Source organism: Neovison vison, chromosome 1 (assembly GCF_020171115.1).
Source record: "Neovison vison isolate M4711 chromosome 1, ASM_NN_V1, whole genome shotgun sequence".
Lineage (NCBI taxonomy): Eukaryota > Metazoa > Chordata > Mammalia > Carnivora > Mustelidae > Neogale > Neogale vison.
In genome coordinates, this window is record NC_058091.1 from 218,729,336 (window position 1) to 218,752,368 (window position 23,033).

The window sequence follows — 23,033 nt, forward strand, 5'->3', positions numbered from 1 at the left end:
AAAACTGCGTTGTTCCTTTACTTACAGTGCTCTGGTCTAGGAATTTGATCCTCTGGTTCTCTTCCCTATATCCCTCATGGTGGATAGAGAAGGTCAGAAGACCAGCCACATTAATATCAAGGCAAAGTAAAAATGCCAGTATGTCCTAAACAAAAAAAGGAGCCCCACAAGTCCTTGCAAACATCCACAGAATACATGCAATTTGTTAACATTTCAAGAGAGATTATGGACAATGTTTTGCAATGTCCCATTGGTTCCAATGCTGAAAAGTCTTCTTTAAGAATGCTGGCAGTAAAGCTTTCATCATAGTTGAAAATGCAGAGGAACTTATTTTAACCTTGGTCTTGCAGGACATGCCACCAGTTATTATTTGGGGCTACAAGCCCTGGAGCCTGACTCTGGCAAGTTTATTTTAAAAGGACTGCTGGAAGAATACAAGATGCCAGGACACCTCACACCTAGAGTCTTAGTAACCAGGGAGGTGTCAGGGCCACAGAGCGAGAATGAACAAGCAACCTCTAACACTCTGTGGAACAACGCAGGGCCGGCTGTCTTCCACACTTCTCCCTCTGCTTGAGAATCAAATGACTCAAGTGAGCCCGGCCAAGCCCCAGTGAAGGTCCCAGCTCTCCGCTAGGAACCTGGGCTCTTTGCTCGACACTCGCCAAGACTGCAGGGAATAGGAGGGGGTCGTTTCCCAAGGAGTATAAGGGGGCATGTGCTGAAAGATGACGGATGGGGACTTAGCAGGTGAAAATACTCACCAAATCACTGACCCGAGGCTGCACAAGGAGGGGGCCATGCTGTACTTGTTTGTGTAAGTATTAACTGCCCTGTCTACTCTGTATTCTATCCCAAAGCCAGACACACTGTAGGCCTTCAGTAAATGTCTGTTCACTTAAAAAAAAAAAAAAAAAAAAAAAAAGCTTACAAAGCTTAAGAACATCCTCCTGGTAAGTGGTCTCCAACTCAGTCTCACCAAGTCAGCAGGTGCATACTTGTGTGCAGAATAGTAGTAATGATAATGACGACAATGATGATGATTTGATGATGATGACAGGGGTGACTGGGTGGCTCAGTTGGTAAAGTGACTACCTCTGGCTCAGGTCATGATCCCAGGATCCTCGGATGGAGCCCCGCGTGGGTCTCCCTGCTCAGTGAAGAGTCTACGTCCCCCTTTCCTTCTGCTCCTCCCCCAGCTCTCTTGCTCACTCTCTCAATAAGTAAAATCTTTAATCATCATCATCATCACCATTCTCAGCATATTGTATTTTTGTCTCCAACTTACTTCTAACAAGTTGGTCTGGTCCCGTTTTCCCTTTAAGTTCTCTATTAGATCCCCACCTTCAAAGACATTTCCCTGCTTCCAATCCTCACCCCTCTCAGACCACTTGCCCCATAAGAAGCCGAAAGAAAGTGGAGGTGGAAAGAAAACCTAACTGGACAGAGAGAAGGAAACAACTGCAAGGTCAGAGAGGCTGAATTTGGTCCCCGCCCATCTTCCTCAAGTTCACACAGCTTTATGGTAACAGAACTACGGATTAACTACCCTTCTCCCCACCTTTTCCCAGTCCTTCCACAACCATGAAGCCACCCACACATTGTGAGTCTTCACAGTTTGTTACTAATGTGACACAGCTACCTAGACACAACTTTTAAAAATTAACAAAATCACCAGTTTTCCAAACAATTAACCTCTACTGGAAGTCACTGAAGCATTTGAAAGACCAGAGTCATCATTACATGCAGCAATAATTGTATCTTAAATATGTTTATAGAACAGAAATTAGCAATATGGGTCTTAAAACTCTCCATATACTTTGATCCAACAATCTCACTTCTAGGAATTTATACTAATAATCACAGATATATATATATATAGATATAGATATAGATATAGATATAGATATAATAGATATCACTGCAAGATATTTACTGCAGCATTACCTATAATAGTGAGAAACCAGAAACGACCTAAATATCCAACAGCAGGGGAGTGATTAAATCAAATAGGACGGCCATACAACGTAGCATTGTAGCATCGCGCAACATCACAATTGTTGTAGATGAGGCAAAACCTGACATGGAAACATGCTAATACATTTACAGGACATTAACTATAAATGGAGGTAACAGAGTAACTTTTTGTGTGTGAAAAAAATTTCCACAGATAGGAAAAAAAGAATAGCACAGTCCATACATGAAATTAGTAATAGCAGCTATCTCTGGGTGGTGAAATAATGGAGAATTTTCACTTTCTTTACTGTTTCTACGTTTTCTTTAAAAAATGACTTTACATTATTGGGGCACCTAGGTGGTTCAGTGGGTTAAATCCTCTGCCTTTGGCTTGGGTCATGATCCCAGCGTCCTGGGATCAAGCCACCCATTATGCTCTCTGCTCAGCAGAGAGCCTGGTTCCTCCTCTCTCTGCCTGCCTCTCTGCCTACTTGTGATCTCCGTCAAATAAATAAATAAAATCTTTAAAAAATTAGTTTACATTATTAATAATTATAAAACATTTTCATTACCTTACAACATAGGAATACGATACTGCTATTGAAAAATGTAGAATTCATTTCCTACAGAAACCTCCTGAAAGTAGCCCTAGCATTCCAAAACTCTACCTTTTCATTTCTTACAATTAACACTTGCTGAATTACACATTAATTTTTTTTTATTTCTCCACTTCTAACAAGTAGTTCTGGTCATGTTTTCTCTTCAGTCAGTTCTGTTATATCACAACCTTCTAAGACTTTGTTCTCCCTCAGACAATTTTTTAAAGATTTTATCTATTATTTATTTATTGTTTATTATTTTATTGTTTATTTATGGCTTATTATTAATTTGTTTTTGATTGATTGATTGAGAGAGCGAGACTCTTAAGCAGACTCCATGCAGGACTCAACCTGTAGGCCCCGAGATCATGACCGGAGATGAAATCAAGAGTCAGTATCTGGGGCGCCTGGGTGGCTCAGTGGGTTAAGCCTCTGCCTTCGGCTCAGGTCATGATCCCGGGGTCCTGGGATCGAGCCCCACATCGGGCTCTCTGCTCAGCAGGGAGCCTGCTTCCCTTCCTTTCTCTCTGCCTGCCTCTCTGCCTACTTGTGATCTCTCTCTGTCAAATAAATAAATAAGAATCTTAAAAAAAAAAAAAAAAGAGTCAGTATCTCAACTCAACCAATTGAGCCACGCAGGCACCCCAACACTTCTCTCTTAACCTAACATGTAGCACAAACCTGTGATTTGGGTCACCTTTGCGAAAGGAAAAGCAGCCAGACACACTGAAATGCTGGGTGCTACAGAAAACTAAAATTGCCCCTACCTCATGGTGAACTCTCTTCCTGAGCAGATTAAAGGGCTCTCAGAATGCTAACACATACCATGTGTTTGACAGAACACTGAAATCTATAATCAGAGTTACAAAACAGGCAGGTGACCTATAGAAGCTAAAAAAGAAAAGGAAATCGATTTACCCTTCAAAGCCTTTAGTGTGAGCACAGCCCAGCCAACCTCTTGATTCTAGACTTCTGACCTTCATAACTAGAACAGAATAGGCTTGTATTATTTTAAGCCATTAAAAAGTTACAAAGCAGCTATCTGGAAGAGTGGCTTTTAAGGAGGTATTGAAGCCTGACAACCTTCGGTACTCCGGGATAATGAACTAGAGAGAGCAACCACAGGTCCCAATCTGCTCACACCTGTTTCCCCAGTGCAATTCGTAGCAGGCCCTGTTCCCTCCCAAGTATCTCAGAATGGATCATCAATTAGTTTGACTACAGACCTCACCTGGAATGTACATTTGCCTAAAAAGCTCAAAAGTATAAATTACATTTAGCTCCAAGAGCAACTTTACCCCTAGCATTCTGATTCTATATATAAGAGAATTTGAGACACATTAAGTTTTTTAAAAATACATTTTTAAGTGTTCAGTGGCACGACTTTTTGTTAAAACAATAAAAACATGTCATTATTAGATACTGATTGTAATTTCTCACATTTGCAAAGAAATGATATAAATAACCAGAGACCATGATTATCTAGTTCATTCTCTTGCTGTTTTTCTAAATACTGAATTTCAGAACCAGTAATTAAGATTTGTAAGAAATGGCTTTGGATAGAATAATAAGTAATCATCCTCCCAAGACACCAACGAACACATTTCAGAACAAACAAGGACTATGTCACCTCTCCCCAAAAAAAGTCTTAGGAAATCATGGAAAAACCTGCTATTTACCTACCCCTGTAAATGTCATACGAGCCTCTATAGTTATGCTTTACACATAAACAAGCACACCTGGCAAATAACTTTTACTTGCATATTCAATAATATCTACTGGTAGTGTTAAAAAATATTGAATTTTTTTTCCTTGAAAACTGAAAAGTACATGTAATTTTATCTCTTGTATTCTGTAAGTACCCAGAGTAGCTAATTTAGATTTAAGTAGCTGCAGAAGTCCTAAAATTCGAAGTTACTCCTATTATCCTGGCTGCAATTCTCATTTATAAGAACTGAAATGGAGAAAAACAAAAACATTCTCCCTACCAAACAAAAAGTTCTGTGAGGTAAATGTGTTAGGTAACCGCACTATAACCATTTCACAATAGGCGTGTATTAAATCACAGTGTACCTCTTCAGCTTACCTGTGATAGGTCAGTTATGTGTCAGTAAAGCTGGGAGGGGGCAGACGAAAATGCTTCCCATTTTGGTAAAACAATTTTTAAGATAAACTATGTAACATAATTTAACTATTTTAAGTGTGGTGCTGGTGGTGCTGGTGATCTTTTTAGAGAAAACAATTTTTAGAGAGGTAAAAACACTCCTTTAAAAATCCATCGATCTTTGATTTGTTGATGATTATTAGCAAAGAACTATTAGCTACTCTTGATTTTTAAAAAAAATTGTTTTCTGACATGGAGGTAAATTTTAGCGGAAACTTTAATATTATTTACTATTTTAAAACGCTTACCATGTCCCTTTGTTGGTTCGAAAACTGGGAGACCAAGGGAGGAACAGGAGAGAGAAGCAAGCAACTCCAAGCTAGTAACCAAGGGAATGCCGTTCTGGGAGCATGGTCTGCGACCACCACAACATGAGATCATCTCCACACCTGTGGGCCAGAATCTTGTTTATCAAGAGGCTTTAACTGTGTTCAGATGGTCTCAGCAATTCCTTTCTCTCTGAAGGCTATGTTCTTGAAATGGCTACGGCTGGGGCGCCTGGGTGGCTCAGTGGGTTGAGCCGCTGCCTTCGGCTCAGGTCATGATCTCAGGGTCCTGGGATCGAGTCCCGCATGGGGCTCTCTGCTCAGCGGGGAGCCTGCTTCCTCCTGTCTCTCTCTGCCTGCCCCTCTCTCTGCCTACTTGTGGTCTGTCTCTGTCAAATAAATAAATAAAATCTTTAAAAAAAAAAAAAAGAAAAGAAATGGCTACGGCTATAGGAACGGGGGGCGGGACTTTCCAAGGAAAAGGGAGGGGACGTCCTCTCAATGACCTCGTCCAACATCCTTCTGAAAATGCAGCCTATCTCTGAACTGTGAGCATTTACCTATACATATGTCAAAAAATTAAACTGATTTCTGGCACACAAATGCTGCCTATATTGAACATCACACACAATGTTTGAAATGTTAATTTTATTAGGAAAGCACTGGATAGTTGTGTTAGAGGATATAATCAATCACTTCATTGTAATGTGGTCTGAAGACATCAATAAAAATCTGGCTTTTCTCATCCATTCAACAAACATGTAAACACCTACAAGTGCTAGGGACTAGACATGCAGGCTAAACAGCACGTCCTTGCTCTCAGAGAGCTTACACTCTAGCAGGAGGCCAATATTAAAGAAATATTTATGTTTCTTATATTTATGTAACACAGAGAAAGTGGCTGGTGCTTTACAAGAGCACATAGTGTCTAATCCAGCCCAGGGGAGTCAAAGAGACAAAAAGGTAAGTGTTTAAGGGAAGGTAGAATGGTACCGGCAGAGGGAACTCTGGGTGGTGGACCCCAAGGTGGGAAGGACTCTATAGGCCCAAGAAACAAGAAATCTAGAACAGCTGGAGCACTGAGCATGAGGAAGAGTCATAGATGAGACAGAAGAAGGGATGTGATGATCGTGGTCCTAGAGAGCCCGAGGGGTCTGGTACTTCTACAGGGAACCAGTGAGACATTGAAGCAAGGGAGGAACATACCAGATGCATACTTAGAATGGTCATCTTCATCTCACAGTAAGAGAGAGGCAGTACTAGCTAAGACTGGATGCAGGAGACCACTTCTAAAGCCCACGGTAGTGAAAGACAAAAATAATGGGGAATTCAAGAGATAGGAGGCAAAATCAATGGACCTTGACAATTGAATCTGAGGTTCCTATAAGACCATCGGTACAGACATCCAGTACACCTGTTAAGATGTACAGGTCTAGAGCTCAGGGAGAACAGTGTCGATGCAGGAATCATCCACATTCAGACAGCAACCGAAGCCATAAGGGCTGAAATGACCTGATGAGAATAAACCAAACCATGAGGAACACCCACATTTAAGAATGAAGAGAGGGCCAGGGTTTGAGGAGAGGTAATGGGGAGTTTCAGTTTGGAAGATGAAAAGTTCTGGAGCTGGACAGTGGCCCGGTTGCATAGCCGTGTGACTGGATTTCATGCCACAGAACTGTGCAGCTAAAAATGGTTAAAATGGTTCATTTTGTGTTATATATATTTTACCACAATTTTTAAAAAAGAATGAGGAGATAAGTTCATGTTATTTTTGTATCTTTCAGAATCAGAATCTATTTATGTTTTACTAATGAAAAATCAGGACAAGTGGAGAAGGGGGTGGGAGAGAAATGTGTGGAGGAAAAGGGCCTGGCAAAGGAGACAGAACAGAACAAAATGGGCCAAAGAGTTTGGTAGAAAACCTAGAGTTACAGTCTGGAAGCTAAGGATAGCACTGCTAGGAACAAGTGTTCAACTGCTCTTCGTGTCGCAGAAAATTCAGTCCCATAACATCGGAAAAGAACCCACTGGCTTCAGCAACATGGAGGCCAACCTTGGAGAGGGCTGTTGGCAGTGGAAGTCAGTGAGGAGAGGGATGAAGAGAGATGGGGAGGAAAGGGAGTACCCAGAGCAGACAACAGCAAGTCTGACTGTTAGGGGAAGGAGCAGGAAGGTGGCTGAAAGGCAAAGTAATAGATGTTTTTAAAAACTGTGTGTGTTAAAATAGCATCATGCATAATCACCAAAGCAATCATTTCAGTGGAAAAACAACTTTCTGTGAACAACCTCAATCATCCTGGAATTTATAGGTTAGGGGACTTTTCACACTACATGTGGGTTAAAAAGGCTAACTAAGTTATTCTCTTCATTTTATGGGTTGTAAATCTGGGCCGCAGAAAAATTTCTCTAAGAAAATGGACAGAGAATTAAAATACATCAAATAAATATCCTCACTATTTTTTTAAGGTAGAAAAGTAAAATGTACTCTGTTCAGGAAACAATTTCACTGTAACAGCCACATATTGGGAAAGTCTAAAATTTTAAGGCTACTAGCACATCCATTTTTGGTGCACGTCCCATGGAAGATGCCTTGGATTCTAGTTACATCCTCAGGATGCCAAAGTCAGTCTTCTGGATTGGTGCGTTGAGCGCCGCACTAAGACTGAGACCCAGGACCAGTCTGGTGTCTGCCGGATCAATAATCCCATCATCCCACAGCCTGGTAAAAGAACAAAACATAAATCATTAGGAATCCATCACCAAACAACCATTTACACAATTTACATCCAGAAACACTGAGGTTTTTCTTCAGGTCCTAGAGGGATCTACTGCTGAGCTCGCATGTACTACTTTCTCACAACCAAAACCGCCTTCAAAGGAGGGAAAGGAGAAAAATGACAGGACTTTCATCCCAGGCCCTCACAGAATGTCAGAGTGAGCTATGGCTTTGGGAACTGCTTCAAGAAACCTCAGAATACTCCTTGATCTTAAAATGTTTTTACATATTTCAGGAAAATGTCTTCTGTTCCTCTTCTGCCAAATCAACTGTACAAGTTGATGTGTTCCTGTTATTAATACGGAAAGGCCCAGGAACCCACATAATAATCTCAAACCAAAGTCTCTACTGGAAAAGGTGCATTCCCCCCAAACTCCCATACTTTTAAGAAATAATGACAATTAGGGCGCCTGGGTGGCTCAGTGGGTTAAGCCGCTGCCTTCGGCTCAGGTCATGATCCCAGGGTACTGGGATCGAGTCCCGCATCGGGCTCTCTGCTCGGCAGGGAGCCTGCTTCCTCCTCTCTCTCTGCCTGCCTCTCTGCCTACTTGTAATCTCTCTCTGTCAAATAAATAAATAAAATCTTAAAAAAAAAAAAAGAAATAATGACAATTACTGAAGAGACTTCACTACATTTGGCTAATAAAATACCTTCAATATAAGTCCTTTATTTTTTGCTACAATAGGAAAAAAAGTAATTACTTTAAGCTGCTTACAAAAGAAACTCTGAAGTAGGAATGCGTTTGCTTTTCACCAACAACCTCAATTTTATAAAGAAAAATGAATGAGAAATACTGTTTTTTAAAGGTCATTAGTAGGTGGCAGTTCAGCTTTCTTTAAACAAACTGCCTGCGGTATCTGGACAAGAGCATCAATTATTAAACCATACTTATATCAACAGACCATGAATCAAATCTTTGCTCATAAAACATTCATAATAGGGACCCTGAAATATCAACAGCCAATAAGGGAAGGCCACCCTTGTCATGCATAACCAGGTCAATTGATTACACTCCCTTCTGCAGCCAACAGTAGAAGAATCCAGGGAACACAGCGATGCCAGGACCTCCTTCATGATGGCCATGAATAAGACCACTTCAGGTAAGAGGCACTAATCAAACACTTGAAAAAGTTTGGACTGCAAAAAGAAGGGAGCAGAAGAAAACGGGCATGCAGCACCTATAAGATAGAGGATTAAGAGAAACACAGAAGGTCAGAGCAGCGATAAAGAAAGCATTCTCTGAAAAGACAGGTCCAACCATGGCAGAGCTGAAACAGACCACCGAAGCTTCTTGTTAAGCTGAGATTTACTAAACCTGAGGAAGGGACCATAAATTGACTTGAAAATCCTTTTATCTTGGAAAGAAAATTGCTGTCCCCCTGCCACCAAGTGTTTCAACCGAAGGGTTACGTATACTCAGATTAGCAGAAAAACCTTTGTGTCTTACAATATTGATTTCCAAAGATAAATCTATCTGGGCCATATGTTCTCCTGCCTTGAATACAGTCCATTTAAATAATAATACTGATGAAAGCATGAAAATAATAAGGGGTTCAGTCTTTCCCAAAAGATGACTTAGCCAGGGCTGAAAATCTTATTAATGGCTCACTATTTTTCAAAGTTTAATATTTCAACTGTCCTTGTGAATTTCATTCACAATCTTACAGAGAAGCTTTAAAAAACTGTAGATGAGCTTACAATTTATTATTTTCTCTTAAACCTTTTTTTAGGGTTTTCTATTTCCTCTTTGCTTTTACTGGCTACTACAGAAGTCTGTTTGAGTGATGGTAAACAAGACAACGTTTCTGTCTCCAAGACTATAAAATACTTTGGTCTTAACTCAATGAATCAATGACCCACAACAACGAAATATACCTGCAAACTTGCTGGTGAAAATATGTATTAAGGAGAAGAGAAAGGGGCCTTTTAAAGATGCCAAGTAGTGTTCTTTTTATTCTGAAATAATTATGGTCTTGAAAATAAGTATGTTCCACCCTTGAACCCCCAGTGCTAGGAGCAGCGCCTGTCCCAGAGGTTATGTTCGGATGACTGAATGAATTCTAATTTGTTATTTTCTTTTCTCCTTCCTCTCCAGTTTGCCTTCACCAGTAAATGACATAAATCACAGCGTAACCTAATTTTAAAAGACACAAATAGTTATTTGCTTTATTCCATTTGCCTAAGGGATAAGAGGAGGATAGGAAGCTTAGATTATTCTTCCAAATGAAGAACACTAAAGTTGCTGAAAACAGTGGTCTGAAGGCACACACGCCAGCCCGTCTCCAGCCCAGGCAGGCCATGATCATTTATTACCTCATTAGGTGGGGTAAGAAACAAACAGAACCAGGAGCTGCAGTGGCGTGTGAGGTGATTACTTGGTGTTGACACAGAGACCCTGGCTGTGAGTACTCTCCTTCGGAATGCACACGCACACTTGTTAGCAATGCCAACGAGTGTCCCGCCAATCTCATGTTCCAAATGGGGTAAATAGGAAATAGTCCAAGAGAGTGGAATGACAGGAATCCACACGTTGAAGCAAAAATGGTAAAAGAACAAATTCCTGAAAACGACACAGCCAGGTAACTCTTTAACTCTCCAACTTTTCAGCCCCTGTAGGCCCAGACACTTCCCCTATAATCAGGATAAGGAAGGAAGGGGGGAGGGTTGCAGAATCAAGACCAATGGTGTGGGTGCACAGCCCAGCCTGGAAGTAGGGGGTGATATTTCAGCAGACATTCCCATTATTGAGATAACAATATGAAATTCAGTGTGTCTGAACATTCTGCTGGGGCTCCCATGAAAGCTGGACCAACCCAACTGCCCAGATCTCTGTAAGGTTGCCGCCCACACAGCCCAGATTGAGCGCATGAGGGAGGTGGTCATTCCCTGGTTCCCACCTTGCACTGGAATAATAAGGGTCTCCCTCTTCTTCAAATCTCTTAATGATGGGCTCTTTTAAGGCTGCTTCGTCAGCACTGGAGAACTGAAAGAAAAAGGACCATGAGTACGTCTACTGCAGTAAAACAAGAGATCCAATCAAGAGAACCTCATGAATGAAGGGGCAAGCATTTTGGGAGTAATAATGTTACAACCAACATCTTTTTGATTACAAGAGATGCTTTCACACACATGATCTCACTTGAGATGGGAGTGCCACGCCGGTGCACCATTACACCTCCCTTATCAGAGACATCCTGAAGCTGTTCAGTATAAGGTTCAAAACCAAGGGTATCATCCATCGTGTAATCTAGCAGGGTCCAACAACGGATGTGAATTACAGAGTGTAATGGAAGGGTAACCTTATATTTAGCAGCTTCTGCTGAAGGTGGACAAGTAGGGAATTTTCATTCAAAAGAGCCAAATTCAAAAAATTTTAAAGCTTAAAGGGGTAAAACAACAACCACAACTTGAATAAATTCAAATTGCTGAGAGAAGTTTTACCCTAATTAAAAACTTAGTGGCTTGCCCACCAGTATTGCCAGAAACAAGTGATAATTCAGGTGTAAACATCTTTATGCAAACTAATTTTGTAAGCCTGAAAAGTATTTTCAACTTAAAAAGTATTTCAGGGGCGTCTGGGTGGCTCAGTCGTTAAGCATCTGCCTTTGGCTCAGGTCATGATCCCAGGGTCCTGGGATCGAGCCCCACATTGGGCTCCCTGCTTCTCCCTTTCCCACTCCCCTTGCTTGTGTTCTCTCTCTCGCTGTGTCTCTGTCAAATAAATAAATAAAATCTTTGGGGGAAAAAAAGGTATTTCACACCAAAAACAAATGACTTATTTCAAATAAATTCAACCTTCTTTTATGTATTTTCATAGTTTAATATTATTTTATGTCAAGAATTTGGAGGGAGGGGGCACTGAAGCCTCTGCCTTCAGCTCAGGTCATGATCTCAGGGTCCTGGGATCGAACCCCACATTGGGCTCTCTGCTCAGCGGGGAGCCTGCTTCCCCACCACCACCCCACCCCTCCTGCTTCTCTGCCTACTTGTGATTTCTGTCAAATAAATAGACAAAATCGTAAAAAAAAAAAAAAAAAAAAAAAATTTGGAGCGAGAACCACTAAAATTCTGTACTTTCCTTTCATATAGAAAAACAGACAAATCCATGGATCTGTATGGCAAATTAACCAAAGAACAACTATCTAGTAAAAGACCACTGAGTTAAGGGGTAAGTCTTCAAAATATCAGGTAGAGGGGCAGGTGCCTCTCCTCTGAGCCTGGGTGGCTGTGCTGCTTAAACATCTGACTCTTGATTTTGACTGGGGTCATGGTCTCAGGGTTGTGAGAGTGAGCTCCACGGGGGCTCCCTACTCATCGTGGAGTCGGCTTGAGGATTCTCTCCCTTGCCCTCCACATCCTCACACCCTCCCCTGATACACACTCTCTCCCTCTCTAAATAAATACAAAAATCTTTAAAAAAATGTATCCAGTAGAACTTCATACCCCTGCCACCCCTAACATACACACACAAATAAACCTTTCATTTTGCTTTCTTACAAATTGGTACTGAAGTGAATATGAAACCTCAGTTTTAGGTGTGCAGGGTTCCTGCTGCTTGGAAAAGATGATTTAGAACATGGGGCACGCATGGGAAGCATTCAGGGAGGTAGGGCCCGCCCTCCACGCTTCTCTTATCCCCATCCCACCAACTAGACAGCTGACCAGATGGCCCCAAAATGGCAGGAAAGTGAGCCTTCAAGGAAGGCCTCCTCCATGTTACGCCCTGTTACGATACAACAGCGCACCTGACCGATTCTAAGAACACGCACCAGTCACCTGAAGGCTTGGTGCTTACACAAAATAGTCGTTCATAAGTTCTCACTAATAAAAATTAGTGAAGGGGCATCTGGGTGGCTCCATCAATTAAGTCTCCAACTCCTGATTTGGGGTCAAGTCATCATCTCAGGGTCATGGAACTGAGCCCTGGGTCAGACTCCACACTCGGCAGAGAAGCTGCTGAGATTCTCTCTCTCTCCCCCTGCCCCGCCATTTAAACCCCTGTGCCTTTCCCCCAACCCACTCACGCACACGTGCACTCTCTCTCTCTCACAAAAAGAAAAAAAAAAAACTAATGCAAAACTTAGGACAAATCTCTGAGACACACACAAAAGGATCCATTTTAAAAACCTGCAGTGAAGAATCTGTCTTGATAAATTACCTTGTTGTTCACTCAACCCTTAGACTATGAGTCGTCAGCCCCCAGAATGTCAGCTCTGCAAGGGGCAAGAACCACATTTTTTCTGAGTCATGTAAATTTTCTCTGGAGATGGGAGCACGCTGTACCCTGTGGAGTCCTTTTTTGTTTGATGTTACTGATGAGACCTAAAAACTAATCCCTTCCAGCGCCCCTTATTAACATGCAGCAAAACTAAAAGCAGCCGCTTGCTGATTTGCCTTTCATCAAGCAGCTAGTGACCTCTCTGTTTTCCTCCACTTATCTCTGCACAGTTTAATGTTATTCATTTCTCAATTAGATGACTGAGCCCTCCCACTCAAAGCCAATCTGAGAAGAAACTGGGAAAAAAAAAAAAAACAACTCTGCTGCTTTCAGTCCTAAAAATCACATTTCTTTAAATCACATTTCTTTAAATCTCACTAACTGCAAATGACAAAGAACCAAGTATCCTTCTGCCTCGGGCCCTCACAGGCATAGTTTCTGAAGCGTTTTCTTGGAGATTTGGAAAAATTATAAGAAGGGACCTCAAATTACGTGGCTTTAATAAGAGGGACAGAGCATATGCAAATCAATATTGCTCGAAGTCAGCATCTTCTAAGTGAAGTCAGGCCCTGGGGTGAGACCCTGACCAATGAACACCGAGTGGTCCTGGGCACACTGCTCCCTGCCTCCAGAGTGGTCAGTGGTAAAAGCCAAACCAGAGAAGCAGAAGAAATGACATTTACTTGTTTCCCTTCACGTGCTCTTTGGTCCTTTGCTACTGTGGCCAACACATTGGCTGCCTGCTCTCCTCCCATTACTGAGATGCGAGCGTTCGGCCAAAGGTAGAGGAATCTTGGGCTATGGGGGGAGAAAGGAAAAAAAGATCAAGTTAATTCACTGTACAACACAGAGATTTTCACAGACTTGTGTTTATCTTCTAAATTAGTAGTTCTTCATTCTAGCTGTGCATTACTAGGGGATTCTTTTTTTTTTAAACCATGCTCAAAACCCACCCCAGGCTAATTTCCAGAGGTGTGGCCTGAACAGAGTAGGATTTCTAAGTTCTCCAGGTGATTGTGATGTGTTCTGATAAATTTTATTTTTCCATTTCATCTCAATTTAATTGGCCTAAAAACATACAAAATATCCCCTTATTACCTGTGCTCATGTCCTGTTTTCCACTCCTGATATAATATAAAGCCTTGTTGCTTCGTTTTTTAGTTTTACTAGGAGATCATCAAGTTTGTTAACCTTTTTAAACCAAACAACTCTGGACTTCCCTGATTTTCCATCTTTATAATGTACTGTTTTCTATTTTTCTTGTGCTTAATATGCTGTTCTTCTGTGAACTTCCTGAGCTGGCTCATTGATTTTTGGTCTTCTTTTCATTCAAATATATATATATTTATTTATTTACATCTACTATTCATGTTCCTCAAAGCAAGACTTCGGCTGCATCACACAAGTTATGACATGTACTATTTTCGTTATCAGCCATTTCAAAATATTTCCTGATTCCCATTGTGGATATCTTCCAAGTAGCATGTTTTGCTTTAAACTTCATTTCACTCCTCCAGATGATACAAATTATGGTATCACTGATCAAGATGTGCGAATGACATTCTATGTTTCAAATAAACCCATAACAAATGGACCATATTAGACTTGAAGTGAGATTCCTTCAGAGAAAACCATGACAACCCCTTACCTATATGCTCTGCCACACATCCCATAGTTTCCAGCCCCGTAAGACCCCCCAATGATGATGGTTATTTTAGGCACTTTGGCACAGGCTACGGCAGCCACCATCTTGGCACCATCCTTGGCAATCCCTTCAGCTTCATATTCTCTACCAACCATAAATCCTAAAAGAAAGGGGAAAAAAAAACCTCTGGATGATGGGATTTATGTGCAGAAGTCAAGCCCAACATGGTAAGTGAAGGACATCCTGCCAACTCTATTTTACTATAAGGCCTCTCACTATAACAACATATTTATATGTGAAATCTATCTCCCAAAAAGTGTACTTTAAAAGATCAAATAAAATTGCTCCTAATCACTTCTAAAATTTCCCTTAGAATGGGTCAACTGGATGCACACAAAGATCTTCAAGTGAGACAAAGATGCAAGAAACTTATCTTCAAGAAATGCTCTCAGAACAGCAATGTGGTGATGAAAGCACGTGACCCGGCAAGTTAAAGACAAAGGCTGTGGCAAGCCCAACTGTGAGGCCTCTAGTACTCACGGACCTCCTTCAATACAGAAACTGCTCCTTCTGAAATGCTGCTTTACACCTCTGAGGAACTAAAGACGAATGTTTCATAGATGCTAAGAGCTCCTGCCAGTGACTCAATAGCCAGGTGAAAAAATTTTCCACAATTACAGGTTTCCTCTACTACCTCAAGCTCCTGGCTCTGCTGAAAATGCTCTGCACTCATACTGGGCCTTCTGGGCCTTGGGTGAATTCCTCCTTCCCTCACAAAACCCAAGTCAAGCTTCATGTGGCTCCCTCCCCACCCATAGACTCACTTGCCTGACTGTCACTATTTTTGCTTTGCAAGTCCCCAGCCATGGAGTCATCCAATTCCACTCAATTTCTATGAGACGCCTATAAGAGCTACGATACAGTGGTACTGATAGGACAGCCCTCACCCTTGCTGGGCGCAATGTGCGTCCCTGGGACCCCTCTCAGCAGGGCCCTCACGTAGCTCAGAGCTCCCCTTTCTGCCTTGTCCTGACTCCGTGAAACCTTCCACAGTAGCCATCTCAAGAAGCAGCTCTCTTCAAGCTCTGCTTCCTCACCCAGAACCCCACCACCTCTCTAGTCCCTGTAGATGACTCCACCTTGAAAAAGATTATGACGCCTCACTTGTCTTTCTCTAATCCTTCCCAGCATTAGAAACAACATCATCGTGCTCCCTTCCTTCCTCTACTCTCATCTCTATGAAAGAAAACAGAGTTACTCGAAGACTGTCCCTGAGCCTTCTTCTCTTCTCTAGGGGTGTTCTTATCTCTTCCCACAGCTTTAAATAACATCCCCATATTCGGATGATGCCTACATTTTCATCTGCAGCTAACACACGTCTTCTGGGCTCAAGATTTATTCAACTGCCTTCTGCATACATATCTCCATGAATGTCACAACAAGTCCCTCAAATGCAAGGTTGCAAAACCAAACCCAACCTCGGCTCTCTGCCTCCACCAAACAGACACCAAAAACCAAAAATGTAGGTCTATCTTTCAGGAAGAAGGTTTGCTCTACCGGTGGTTAAGAAACCATGAACCATTATTAGAAACAAGGTCCCAGGACTAGTGAAGCCTCGGAATCCTTTTTAGCTGCCCTATTACCAGGCTTGCCACATAGGAACCCCTCAGGCTGCTGTCTGGATAGAATGCCTCTCAAAACTCATCTAACCAAGTATCATAAACTTAAGAGCAGCACCAGATAAACAAGTCTTAGCAACAGGGCTATTTAAAGCCCTGCTGCCCACCATGAGCCAAACTCCTTTTTCTTGTGAAGGCTTGCTTGATTCTAACAACTAATTAAGAGCCCTCCTTCCTTTGACCCTGAAATAACCACGGTCACTTAGAAGATGGGGTGGGGGGGCGGTTTTCAGCTAACCAGCATATCTAAGTGCAACATACAATATAAATAGTAGAATCCTAGAATTCTAAGAAAAAGAAATCTACCATCATGAAAAACCTCAAAAATCATTGCATCCACCCTATTATGATCATTGGTGAAACATGAAATCCAGAGAGATGATACTGAGCGTACCATTCTTTGTGGAGTGTAAACTCAAATCCCCAGACACCTGTTCAGGAGTGAAAAGGAGTGAATAGACCTTTTATAATATATCGCTTCGGGGGACGCCTGGGTGGCTCAGTTGGTTAAGCGGCTGCCTTCGGCTCAGGTCATGATCCCAGCGTCCTGGAATCGAGTCCCACATTGGGCTCCTTGCTTAGCGGGGAGCCTGCTTCTCCCTCTGCCTCTGCCTGCCACTCTGTCTGCCTGTGCTTGCTCTCACTTCTCTCTCTATGACAAATAAATAAATAAATAATCTTTAAAAAAAAAAATAATATATCGCTTCGGGCAGAATTAACTACACAGGAAAAGATGAGGGAAAGGGTGAACCATAGCATGTGCTAGAAATCCTTTAAGGAAAACAAAGTGCTAGCAGATCGGCGATGGGTCAGACAATGCCCTCAGAGTGAGATCAGAGAGTGTTCCTGGTAGAGAACACAGCCGTCCTGCTGCTGGAGGGGCAGGTATCCATGTGGACGGGCAAAGGGAGGCCATCTGACCGTGATATGTGGAACTCAGAAACGGCTTCGTCCAAATATGGATAAACTTCTCATCTATTTGATTCCTGAAGGGTTAACCCTTACCCTACAGAGTATCCACTAGACTTTTCCTCTATGACAGAAGTATTCTAGGTCTATACTGTCCAATACTGGAGTCATACTGGACAGTGCAGCTCTGGAATAATGCTACAAAACTGATTAAGCTATTTTCTTACCTGTAATGTTTTGAAGGAACAGCAGAGGAATATTCCTTTGGCAGCACATCTGGATGAAGTGAGCCCCCTAACAGCAAAGAAGATAATCTTTTTAAAGAGGGGGTAAGGAATCTGCACCCATCGTGCATCCTACAAACACCATAGTTGGGTCAGCGTTAAGAACAAGCGTCCCGTGCTTGGCTAGTAACAACACACCATGCGGACCGACGGCCAGCGGGACATGTGACTGTGCTGGTAGCACATTTGTTTTGCAGTTGCCTGTGTAATCACCGGCACACAGCTGGAGGGGTGAAGTCAATCACTAACATGCGGAACAGCGAGTGACACTCAAGAAACGAAGAGAAGAACTGCTTGTCAGTGGGAATTCCTGAGCATAAGATAATTCCTTAGTTTTCCACTTTAAGAGAAAACAGAATACAAACACTTCCAAGACAAGTATTCTCATAGTCTTAGGCTATGTACATGCCATGCATGGCATTCATAATTCATGTATCTTATAAGAACTTTTTAAAATCCATATAATGTATTAAAACACTGGATTTTTTAAATAGTGCTCTAGTTGGGATGCCTGGGTGGCTCAATTAAGCATCTGCCTTTGGCTCAGGTTGTGATCCCAGAGTCCTGGGATCGAGTCCCACATCAGGCTCCCTGTTCAGCAGGGAGCCTGGTTCTCCCTCTGCCTGCTGCTCCCCCTGCTTGTGCTCATTCTCTCACTCTCTAACAAATAAATAAGTAAAATCTTTTTTTAAAAAATTAAAATAAAAATAAAACAAAAACAGTGCTCTAGATAAAGCAGGTTAATGTAAACCTCCATAAAAACTGTTCAAGCGCACACACACACACACACACATATGTTCACATGCACGTACACAATGCTCTGCCTGCTGAGGCATCTGGTTAAATATTTAAAGCTTTTATGTAATAAACTTTCATCCATTACTTGGCCTTCAAAGCCAATTATGTTTAAATTAAAATGGAAAATCTTGAAACATGTTTAACAGTACTTGCCTTTTTTGCAGACTCAGAAAAGAGAACTCCATTATTTCCAACGATACCTATAGGGTATCCAAATATTCTAGCAAATCCTCAAAAGAAAATTGAAAAAAATATTTATGTATTTCAGAGGGCTTTTAAATCACAGCTAATAGACAGTTATACATTCCTTAACTTCAGATGAAAGGTTAAAATGTGGAGATTTTGTCCAGGGTACAGAACAGCTTGGGTCACAATGTTTTATTTCAAAGGTATCGGGAGTCTGGATGTTGTGCTTCCTTGAGTGCACTCTGTGTAAAGTTGTCACTTGTCTGACTGGTTGGTTTGGTAAGATGATGGGGTTAAGGTGTCACCCATTCATTCCTGTAGTGTATGTCCAAGTGCCCTACTAGGTACCAGACAGAGGGTATTCTGAAATGGAACGAATAACAGACGGAGAGCCCTTAAAAGGCCCACGTTGAGAGCTCTCCACCAGTTTCAGGTGACTGGCTTACCTGAAAATGCCTGTGGCGATGACAAGCCCTCAAGGTAAAGGGGATAAACTCAGCAAAAGCAGACTTGTTTTCAAAAGTAGGAACACAGTCAAGCCTGGGGTTGTGAGTTTCCAGTAACAAACGCAGCTAAGCTTAGAAGAATGGCTCTCACCACCACTCCCGCTCCCACTGCAAATACCCACCACCCATACAGACATAATGGAGAAGTAAGGGAGAGGGAGAGGAAGGATAAGACTATGTGAGGGAGACACCTGAGGTAATTTCAGGAGGTTTTTGCAAACCTGAAAAACTTGGCTAGAGAGAGCTTCCCCAGAGTGAACTGCAACAAGCCTGCATAGGACTCTAAACAGGTGTCAAAGACTTGGAACCCAAGAGTCAATGAACTGTGCTTGTTGAAGTGGGTCCAAGAAAGCACATGACCAAAGTGCCCAGAACCGGACTCTATCTTCAAGCTCCAGATGCACAGGCCGCTGCTGAGATATCTCTGGTATGTGACACAAAGCAGGCGCTCGAAAAATCGTTGAAGATAAATTAATGAATGAGACAGAATATGAATCTACTGATACACCAGAACACTAAATGGTTAAAATTTGTTTTTAAAAAATTTGTTTTACTCTGGCCTTGCCTTGGTTTTCTTGGTCTTTCAGTCCTAAAACCCTAGCCAGAAGCCTAGGCTATCCATCTTAAATGGCCCTGCCACTTACAGAGGGAAATGCAGAAGGGTGACCATCCCCAGAGACTGAGCAATCTGACCCTCAGATAAATCTGTCCTCCTCCCTCTCCCCAATACTTCCCCCTCTCACCAGCCCCCATGCCCCTCTTCTCTTTCTCAAATACCTTTCCTTTCCCTAGTCTTATCTGAATTCCAGTACAGTCAGGAAGGGATACAGGGACTACGTTATCCTTGTATCCTAGGGGACAAAGGTACCACAAGTCTTTTAGCAAGTAAGGGGCAAATTCATAAAAAGAGATGACCAGGACAGCCCATCTGTCTTTGGGGAACGAAGCAGAAAACAGCTCTGACTTGTTTCAAACTGCTGCACAAGAGGTTACATCCTGAACTATTTGGTCACAAATCCTGAATATATATCAAACAAAAAGCTCTTAATCACTTAAACACCTCAATACAAAAACATAAATTCCACTCCCAGTGTGAACCCTTTTGTTGCTCATAAATCAAACCAGAAGAAAAGTATGATTCATCCTTAAGCCTCAACATATATTTGCAATTTGGATTTTTATAGTGAGTTCCACTTTTGTTTTTACTCTGATATGTTGTCTTCAGGTGACTTACTATATTTTCTAGCTTTCAAAAGACCAAATAAAATTCACAGAATTCATTTTGTCATTTGTCCAAGACAGATTATTATGGGTCTAGCATCTATGTTTCAAATACTTTTCCTCAAAAGCCTACAAACTCAACACTTCAGATGAACAAACGAACTTTTATAAACAGCCTTATTTTTTTTTTTTTCAGATTTGGTTTTCTGTCCTGTATTCTCAATCTCGTATTTACATGATTCAACATTAGACCTACACAGAGGCTACGAGAAGGTGTAACACACTTAATGTCCTTCTAGGAGGCTTAACACCATATAAAACCTGCTAGCAGAACTAAAGACTACAGAACCGTGGAAACATGGTGCTGAAGTTTTCAAAATTATTACAAATTATCGAGAGGAACGAAAAGAACTACAAATATTTCTGCTAACTTTGCTTTGATAAGAAGCTTTTGAAGAGAGGGAGAGAGCAGTGGGGTAAGGAGCAGATAGAGAGGAAGGGAGAGGATCTTAAGCAGGCTCCATGCCCAGTGTAGACTCTGACATGGGGCTTGATCCCATGACCGTGAGATCATGACCTGAGCCAAAATTAAGAGATACTTAACTGACTGAGCCACCCAGGCACCCCAATAAGAAACTTTTTATAGAGTGAAGTCCACCAAGTCTCAGACAAGGGCCTTTACCACAGCATCTAGCTGTCATCGTTGCAAACCCCGGGTCTATGAAGCCATTCATCTACACATGACCTTCATAAAACAACTTCTGAATATAGACCCACACACTTGTACCACTCCAAGTAACAAAGTTCACGTGAAGTACATCATTACCTTATGACATGAGCTCATGTCATGACATTTATTTTCAAAGCAATAGAAAATGTTCAGGGACATCTTACTGGCTCATTCAGAACATAGGACTTCTCGATCTCAGGGTTATAGGTTGGGCCCAACACTGGGTGTAGAGATTACTTAAAAACAAAATCTTAAGAAAGAAAGAAAGAAAATGCTCATATTTTCAATTCTTTGCCTTTATACCTGTAACTAATGTGTCTCCATAGAAGGCCTTGAACTCGTTGAATCTGCTTCCATCCACGATTCTAGCAATGACCTAAGAAGAAAAATAACAATAGTCCAGAGAGATTATATTACAAAACAATTTTTACATTAAAGTTATTCATAAGGGAAACAACTTTACTGTTAAGTTGTCACTTTCATAGCATTTCACCCTAGAGAGTCTTCTCACTAGAATTTTCAATTTCTATGTGTGGTTAAGGCCCTGGCATTAGTCCGGGCCCTGGTTTTATACCACACGATAAGAGCTACGGCACCATGTTACAGACCAGAGAAGCACAGAGACTATGAGAGCTGGGAGCTGGACTCAGAATTTAAGGAGCTGCTCAAAAGATTGGTAAAGGGTCCAGGATTCAACCACAAAACATGGTATAGGCTCAGAGTCGGGAGACTTAGCCTTCAAACGAAGGGATCGCACAGCATCGGAATGTCCTGGATAAAGTCTCAGTTCTCACAGTGAAGAGAGACTTCACAAAAGTTGTGAGGATGTGATAAGCCTAAAAAAATAACGCTGAGGGGTGCCTGGGTGGCTCAGTGGGTTAAGCCTCTGCCTTTGGCTCAGGTCATGATCTCAGGGTCCTGGGATCGAGCCCCATGTGGGCTCTCTGCCTGGCAGGGAGCCTGCTTCCCCCCCTCTCTCTGCCTGCCTCTCTGCCTACTTGTGATCCCTCCCTCTGTCAAATAAATAAATAAAATCTTTAAAAAAAATAATAATGCTGAGATGAAGACCCAGCTCTGACTCCCAGGCCTACTGCTGAGAAACTAGAGGCATAGACTGATGACCTAAAATCCCAAGCCTCAGTTTTTTCAACTGATTTAAAAAATAATAATAAGATACCTCTTAGTACAGTAGGTAAAGCATTAGTCTCATAAAAAAAAATAATAATAATAAGGGGAGCCCTCTTACCCCACTGATGGGAAAGCAAACTGGGGCAGCCACTCTGGAAAACAGTATGGAGGTTCCTCAAAAAGTTTAAAAAAAAAAAAAAAAAGGAACTACCCTACAACCCAGCAAATGCATTACTAGGTATTTACCCAAAGGATACAAGAATACTGATTTGAAGGGACACATGCACATAGCAATATTATCTCCAATAGCCAAACTACAGAGAGAGCCCAAATGTCCATTAACTGATGAATGGATAATTACACACACACACACTCACACACACACACGAGGAATATTACTTAACCATCAAAAAGAATGAAATCTTGCCATTTGCAACAACATGGATGGAACTAGAGTGTATTATGCTTTGTGAATTAGTAAGAGAAAGACATGTATCATATGGCTTCACTTATATGAGGAATTTCAGAAACAAAAGAGATGAACCAGGAGGAGGGGAAAAAAAGAGGGGGAAAACACTATAAGGGACTCTTAATAGAGAGAACAAACTGAAGGCTGATGGAGGGAGGGAGGTGGTGGATAGGCTAGATGGGGGATGGCATTCAGGAGGGCACTTGTGATGAGCACTGGGTGTTGTATGGAAACTATGAAACACTGGATTCTACACCTGAAACTAATATTACACTATGAAAACTAGCTGGAATTTAAATAAAAACCTAAAAAAGTTTAAAAAAAAAAAAAGAGATAACACTTAAAAAGTGCTAACTAAAGCACACTGCCTGGCCCTCACTGAAAAGTAGCTATTATTGTTAAGACTTCAATAAAGGTTCCTTGATTCTGAATCTGATCCTGCATATATACATACCTAATCTAAAAGGAGTCATTATGAAATAGTTTATCCTTGGG

General features: G+C 41.6%; 1 protein-coding gene across 1 annotated transcript in view; it reads right to left on the reverse strand.

Annotated features, from left to right (window-relative positions):
• Nucleotides 1–5,618: 5,618 nt before the first annotated feature.
• MCCC2 (methylcrotonyl-CoA carboxylase subunit 2) overlaps nucleotides 5,619–23,033 on the reverse strand; it is a 71,171-nt gene continuing 53,756 nt past the window's right edge. The window contains exons 11-17 of the mRNA XM_044267505.1: nucleotides 21,245–21,317; nucleotides 18,452–18,528; nucleotides 17,444–17,510; nucleotides 14,632–14,788; nucleotides 13,667–13,781; nucleotides 10,663–10,748; nucleotides 5,619–7,707 (exon numbers count right to left, since the gene is read on the reverse strand). Coding sequence (XP_044123440.1) covers nucleotides 7,590–7,707; nucleotides 10,663–10,748; nucleotides 13,667–13,781; nucleotides 14,632–14,788; nucleotides 17,444–17,510; nucleotides 18,452–18,528; nucleotides 21,245–21,317 — 693 coding nt within the window. The 3' untranslated portion in view covers nucleotides 5,619–7,589. The remainder of the gene's footprint in view (nucleotides 7,708–10,662; nucleotides 10,749–13,666; nucleotides 13,782–14,631; nucleotides 14,789–17,443; nucleotides 17,511–18,451; nucleotides 18,529–21,244; nucleotides 21,318–23,033) is intronic.